This window comes from Mustela nigripes, chromosome 6 (assembly GCF_022355385.1).
Source record: "Mustela nigripes isolate SB6536 chromosome 6, MUSNIG.SB6536, whole genome shotgun sequence".
Classification (NCBI taxonomy): Eukaryota; Metazoa; Chordata; class Mammalia; order Carnivora; family Mustelidae; genus Mustela; species Mustela nigripes.
The window spans coordinates 20,548,447-20,556,208 of NC_081562.1; the positions used below are offsets into that span (position 1 = coordinate 20,548,447).

The 7,762-nt window shown below is 39.9% G+C and overlaps 1 protein-coding gene across 1 annotated transcript; it reads left to right on the top strand.

Moving 5' to 3' along the window:
* The first annotated feature begins 5,874 nt into the window (after positions 1–5,874).
* Positions 5,875–6,145, top strand: LOC132020499 (guanine nucleotide-binding protein G(I)/G(S)/G(O) subunit gamma-12-like). Its single transcript, XM_059404643.1, has one exon. The coding sequence runs from the start codon at positions 5,920–5,922 to the stop codon at positions 6,115–6,117; it is 198 nt and encodes a 65-aa protein (XP_059260626.1). The 5' UTR covers positions 5,875–5,919; the 3' UTR covers positions 6,118–6,145.
* The last annotated feature ends 1,617 nt before the right edge of the window (positions 6,146–7,762 follow it).

Consider the following 7,762-nt stretch of genomic DNA (forward strand, 5'->3'; position numbering starts at 1 on the left):
TGGATTAAAAAAAAATTCTAAGTGGCATTACCAGGGCAAGTTAGGAAATTCAATACTAAGATCTATATATTAATAATAGTACCGTACCAACGTCACATTTTCTGAGTGTGTCCGTTGTGCAGAAAAATGTCCTTGTTCTTAAGAGACAATTTGCTAAAATATTTAGTTGATGAAAGGTGAAGACGATGAAACTAATTTTCAAATAGTTCAGGAAAAAAAATGTACACATAGATCTGGTGAGAGAGAAAATGAGGCCAAATATTAAGAATTAGTGAATCTAGGTGGAAGGTATATGGGTATTCATTACATATTGTACTGTTCTTGTAATTTTTCTCTAGGTTTCAAATGCTGCCAAATAAAATATTGATGGAAAGGGGAAAAAAGTAAGGTACAGTCTCATAATAACCTAAAATTCAATTCTCCCATCCATAATACAGAATGAGAAGTAAATAAAATAAAAACCCTCGAGTCATGTAAATAATGGGTCATTATTGCCAGGCTAATTAAATAAGGCGAGATTTAACAGTTTTGACAGAGCAGCAAGATCCAAACCTATTCTAAGTCCGGAACGCCGCGGTTGGCGCCACCTGGTGGTAATTGTCTGTTTCAGCTTGAATAAGGATGGTGGTGTTCTGGGTCCTCTCCGCAGTGATTCCAGGAAGCTCCGGGTAGTAGACCTCATTTCCTTGACCGGATTTGGGGGGTCTGGCCCGGGATCTGGGTCAAGGAGACCCATTCTTCTTTTTCCTACTTCCCAAGCAGAATTTCAGGTTGAGGTGAAGGTAGTCTGGGTTGAGTCCACATGGGGAGCACTGGCATCCAGGGGCTGCCTCCTGGGACAGCGGTCTCAGCAGCTGTCTGCACAGAGTCCTGGGGTTCAGGAACCTAATGTCCCTCAGTTCAATGGGGAAGTATTTGGAAGAAGAGTTTGATGCATTGGTTAGTGATTTTCATTCTAGAACAAAATTTATGTTGTTAAAATAGAGTTGCTGGAATCTTTTAAAAACTTTTTTTTTAAGATTTTATTTATTTGACAGAGATCTCAAGTACGCAGAAAGGCAGGCAGAGAGAGAGAGGAGGAAGCAGGCTCCCCACTGAGCAGAGAGCCTGTGTGGGGGCTCCATCCCAGAACTCTGGATCATGACCTGAGCTGAAGGCAGAGGCTTTAACCCATTGAGCCACCTAGGCGCCCCTCTTTTAAAAAACTTTTTAAGGGAATTCAACAGAATAATCCAGTTCCAGGTGTCAATGACCATATTGGCTTAAAATATTTTTCATTTTCATTTAAAATGTTTTCATCACCTGTGCACACATGTATGCTTGAATACCAACCTGTACACATGCATATATATGGTACACACAGTCACACACACACACACATATACACAGAAGGTATTCTACCTTGTTTTTCAAATGGAAAATTAGCCACGTAGTGACACTTTTATGTGCCATATCCCCACTACTTCCTCTTTTTTTTAAATGTTGTTAGTACAAATAGTGTACATGGTGCAATTTATTTAATAGTTCTAGTTGTTAATGATTTGTATCTTTCCTATTTTCTTAAAAAGATTTGATGTGGTTTATGATACTGAATCCTATATAAAGCAAGACAATAAAAAAATTATGAGATTGAAAAAACTATCAAGAGGAGAGATTTGCAAGAGGTAAGTTAAACAGTCACAAGTTTAACTTTGGGTTTCTTGGGCAACAAAAGGAAACAAGATGGACCGTTGCTCCTGGAGTCTCACCAAGGTATAGTCTGGCTGGAAGGACTCCCAGGTGAGCAGGATAAATGGAGACAAAGGGTCACTCAGTGACAGCAGCTGGAGACATCAAAACAAGAAGAGTGGCCTCATGAGGACGTGGATGAGAGGCCACACTCTGCAAGTCACAAAAGCATTCCAACTGGGCAAACCATGCCTAGTGACCCCAAAGAGAAACCCAGGAGACAAAAGAGCATTCCTGCGTAACAGCTGTTGGTCACAGCTGGAATTCCAGGGGAGGCCCTGGGGTGAGAAGGAAAGCAGTGTTTTGAGGACCAGAGATGCAAAGGACATAAATATATCTCTTTGCCCCAAAAGAAATCTAGGTGCATCTTTCCTCTGAGGGGCACTGAGTCACATGGTGACTCTGGATTTTGCAAATGACATAGAAATGTTCTTCTCATAAATGCTTCCCCTAAGATCCTTCTACAAAAGATAGAAACCATGGATTTAAAAGGCAGGGTAAGGGGGCGCCTGGGTGGCTCAGTGGGTTAAGCCGCTGCCTTCGGCTCAGGTCATGATCTCAGGGTCCTGGGATCAAGTCCCGCATCGGGCTCTCTGCTTGGCAGGGAGCCTGCTTCCTCCTCTCTCTCTCTGCCTGCCTCTGTGCCTCTATGCCTACTTGTGATCTCTGTCAAATAAATAAATAAAATCTTAAAAAAATAAAAATAAAAGGCAGGGTAAGAACTAAATGTGTTTTGTGAAATCAATAGCATTTCTATATATCACTGAGAAGCTATTAGGAAATATAATGAGAAATAAATTCCAGATGCAGTAGCAAAAACAGAGAAAAAAGAAAAAGTATTTGGGATTAATTTTTATGAGAAATGTATATGACCTCTACAAAGAAATTCCAAAAATTTAAGGAGAGTTTTAGATATTTGATTAATGGAAAGGTACACCGTATTGAAAAAGTAAATAGCATAAGATGTCAATTCTTCACAAATTAGTTTATAGATCAGTGACAAAAATCCAATAGGACTATTTTTAGGGAGAGAAGACAAAAATATTTTCAAGTTTATGTGAAACAATAGACAAAGGTGAAAATATAAAATAACTTCCAAAAAAGCAGTAGTAACACTCGTGGGGTAGAGAGAAGAGTCCTACATAGTAGAAGATTCTAAAGCAGTATTTAAATAGTATGGTACTCTTTCAAAAAATCAGACAGATCATTGGACTAGAATAAAAGATGATGTAAACCCTATTACATATAAGAATTTAATATGTGATCTTTCACAAAGACATCACCAAATGATACAGAAGAGAACAATAATTCAATTAATGGTATTGAAATAGTTAGCAATTTGGTAGAAAAATTATTTAGACCTTTATCTCACACACGCATCCCAATACATTTCAAACAGATTTAGTCTTTATATATAAAACTTGGGCCATTTTTCAAAAAGCAGAAGAAAATAAAACAAATATTTATCAAACTTCTGAGGGGCAGTCCAAACTTGGGAGTGACTGAATGAATCACAAGAGTGAGAGATTTCACTGCACACAATTTAAAACTTCCTCACATAAAAAAAATAAGACGAAAGACAAATAGACTAGAAAAACTATATGTACAACAAGCACAAAGGCAGGGGTTAATATTTTTCAATTTTATGTAATAAAATTTAAGCAAATTAGCAAGAAGGCCACTAAGACTGCTAAGGATAAAAACGAGCAGAGGACATTAATAGGAGAAATTCCTGGGACACTTGGGTGCCTCAGTCAGTTAAGCATCTGATTCTTGATTTCGACTCAGGTCATGATCTCAGGGTGGTGAGATCAAGCCCCACATCAAGCTTCCTGCTCAGGGGAACTCTGCTTAGGCTTCTCTCCCTCTCCTTCTGCCTCATCCCCAGCTCATGAGCATGCGTGCTCTCTCATTCTCTCTCAAAATAAATTTTAAAAAAATTTATTGGGGGGGGGGCACCTGGGTGGGTCAGTGGGTTAAAGCCTCTGCTTTCAGTTCAGGTCATGATCCCAGAGTCCTGGGATCAAGCCCCGCATCGGGCTCTCTGCTCAACAGGGACCCCCCAAAGACCACCACCAGAGTCCAGAGTCAAAGCCAAACAGCGAGGGTCACTTATTCCGAGTTCAAACCCGGACCTCCACGCACCTGTTACGTGGAGCCTTATGCACAGTGACACTAAGAGGTCCCATGCTTGGGATCACAACACCTTTTATACACTATTTTTGGGGAGGCAGGGACTTAGCATACATCATAGTATCTTGTAACAAATCGCCACGTACCGCGGGAAAATCATAAAGCAACTCTATAATATAACTGGCTCGCTACAGAGCAGGAAAAGGCTGGGAACAGATTATTGGTTAGGTCAAAGGGCTGTCATTCTTCAAACTGCTTGGTTGGTGCCACTAGGGTATGTGTCACCTCAGGATTGGCCAGGGTCTCCCTGTCAAGCCGCGGGGTGCCAGATGGTTATTATCTCTTGCACCCAGAGCTGGGTGGGGGGGTATGGGAGCGGTCATTCTGTCACATCCAATTCTGGGTGGGGGTTTCTCTGGCACTAGATGGCTGTTATCTCTTGGCCCAGAGCCAGGTGGGGGGTCCGGGAGCGGCCATTCTGTCAGGTTCAATTCTGGGCTGGGGATGTGTGGTTACAGAGTGTCTATAGAAAGTCTGCTGGTATTTTCCATCTCCTCATGGGTTAGCAAGCAAAGGTACAGAAGCAGAAATAGCAGTAATGGTCATAATTTTATTCCCTAAGCTTCTCATTCCCTCCTCTCTTTCTCTCTCTCTGCCTACTTGGGATCTCTGGCTGTCAAATACATAAATAAAATCTTTAAAAAAAAAGATTTTTTTAAAAGATTTTATTTATGTATTTGACAGCGATCACAAGTAGGCAGAGAGGCAGGCAGAGAGAGAGGAGAAAGCAGGCTCCCTGCTGAGCAGAGAGTCCGATATGGGGCTCGATCCCAGGACCCTGAGATCAAGACCCGAGACGAAGGCAGAGGATTTAACCCACTGAGCCACCCAGGCGCCCCTTAAAAATATTTTTTTAAAAAATAGGAAAAATTGCTCAGCCTCAAAAGAAATGCAAATGAAAAGAACAACAAACATTGCATTTTAATTTATTAAGTGAGTAAAACTTTAAGGGAAAAAAGATGATTACCCAGAGTTGAGGAAGGGAAAGATTACTGTGAAAGATATGTTCTTATCCCTCTGATGGTATTAGAAACCAAGAAAACTTATTTCAAAAACAGTTGGTGATATTTATCAAGAAGTATAAAAACATTTTATTTACTATTGACCAGTAATCCTAATAAAATTAAGGTATTTCTGACAAGTAAAATCTTTTAAGATTAGTTGCATTAAAGAAGTCCTCATTTTTTGCAACCACTAGTATATACTTTAAAGCAGATGTGCAAACTTTTTAGGTATCTAGAAAAAAATTCCTGCTGCCATTACTTCTGTGGCCCACAGCAAGACATCTTTATTCTCCATATGAATGCATTCTCAGAAGTATTGTAAGCCTGATGGGAAGTTAAAGTAACAACTAAACCTCAGGATGGCTTAGAGTTCTTTCTTCTCTTGTAATGTGGCTGGGCTTTCATCTAGCAAATATTTATTGAGCACGATCTGTACACACACCACTAGGAGGGCTACATAGATTAATATGACCCAATCCGTGCCCCCCAGGAAGTTTAGAGCCTAGTAGAAGAGTGTGTAAGTCATTTTTAGGAACAGCCAAACAAAAATTCAAAGTAGGAAAGAAGCAATCACTATTAAAAGTACCAAATGTAACACTTCTATTTTAAAATATCTGTTGTACATGCTCATCACACCATTTTCAAAGCAAGTTTCTATCATGATAGAGTACTGGTCTTGTATTATTTCCTTAGTAAATGAAAATGCAACAGAAACTCAGGAGAGAGTCTTTGTAAATAAGCATCCTGAGGTGAACATTCTTCTCTGAGGCTCAGCTGTAGTGAGCTCAGTGAATGTTCCTTGAATGTCTGTTTGTATGAATAGTTCGAACTCTATGTAAACAGAAGAGACTCTTCAGACTACCTGACCCTGAATCCATTCAGAAAGGACCAATCAAATCCAATTAATTCGTTATACAGAACTCTGCCAGTTACAACCTGAAAATGGTGGGCCCCAGGAAGTCTTACTGGTTTCAGGTAGAAACAATAGTTGAAGATGTCCCGCAAACCAGCAAGCACCAACAACATTGCCCAGGCCAGGAGGACAGCGCAACAGTTGAGAATGGAAGCCTCCGTTGAGAGAATAAAGGTTTCAAAGGCGTCCGCGGACCTCCTGTCCTACTGTGCGGAGCACGCCAGGAGCGACCCTTTGCTGATAGGGATACCGACCTCAGAAAACCCTTTCAAGGATTAAAAAAAAACTTGCATCATCTTATAGAGGAACGCTGAAGTGGCTCCTCGCCTCTTCTCAGCAAAGCAAATGTTGAGCAGCTCCTTGGAAGATATTTACTTTCAGCTTATTTGGTAACCACTGCTAATAACTAAAATACTCTAACTTGGAATAATCGACTCTGACGTCTTTATTTTCCAAATTGCCCTTTCTCTAAAACACCTTTTACTGATTTCATCCAGAATAACAATCCTCTTTCCCATTTGATAATGATGGTGTCATACTGGTTTGGGCCTTTGAAAAAAAGACGATTATATACTTTTAAATATATGAAAAAGCCAGCTATATCCAGACCTCAGCTACCTAAGTAGCTGTCTATATTAAAATGCCAAGAATGACTTCAGTTCTTTAAAAAAAAAAAAAAAAAAAGGGCCTTTTTTTTTTTTTTTTTTTAGGCTTTTTTTAGTTAGGTCAATGAGGCATTGACCTAACACTCTCGACGGTTCCAACAGAGAAGCGGGAAAGTAGGAAAGATCCAGAGACACACCAAGTTGCTTCTTCTGGAATTTGCTATGGGGTATCTATTCTGGCCTGAGCAGGAATGTGCTTGGGTTCTAACATTTGAATCTACAAGAACAGGGATCTGCAAACACACATTCAAGGTCTAGCCAGCCCTGGTCCAAAGTCCAGAGTCTTCTTTCTCTTGTAAATTCTTCATTCCCAACTGAGAAGTTTGTTAAACTTCTTTCTTCAGTAAGGAACCCCATTCTGCCCTTTACCTGAGTATTTGTGTACATTTTTATGTGTCAGGAGTTATCTAGCATATAGTTAGCACTAAAGAAAAAAAAAGTTGTGTATGGTTATTCTAGGCAAGCTGCACTGAAGAAGTGGAACTTCAGTTAATTTTTAAGTAAAGAAGGTCACATATAAGCCTATTTTATACAAATTGTTTTTTCCCCGAAAGCCTCATGCTTCACCTTAGTTTTCATTTCTGATGCTGTTTTTTTTTAGAACCACTGCATACTTGGTACATATTGATTTTATTTTTGCTCCTAGAGACTTAAACAGTGAATAGAGGTTAATTTGTTATCTGATCCATTGATTTTTGTCCTAAGAGAATGGGTTTCATTTTCAGCATTTCCAACTATTACTTGCTACTTGTACCATCAGCAGATTCTCCAAGCTAACTTCTGTAGATGTCCAGTGCATTTTCTGAGTCACGCAATATTCCTGTGGCTATTTTATGCTTGGTCATAGGGTTTCATTCTTATTTCCAGACTCTCGAGACTGTTGCAGATATGTAGCAGGTCCCCAGTAAATAGTAACCTTATTCTTTGTTCAGGCTCTGAGAAAGTTGGGAAATAAAACAATGAGTAAAGATAGAAACCAAAGGGATGCCTGGATGGCTCAGTCAGTTAATCTGCTACCTTTGGCTCAGGTCATGATCCCACAGTCCTGGGGTCCTGGGATGGATTGAGTCCCACATTGGGCTCCTTGCTCGGCAGGGAGCCTGCTTCTTTCTCAGCCTCTGCTGCCTGCCACTCTGCTTGCTTGTGTGCACGCGCTCTCTCTCTCTCATAAATAAATAAATAAAGTCTTTAAAAAAAAAAAAAAAGATAGAAACCAAAATATTGTATTGACCTTATTCATAATAGAAGCTCAATGGGAG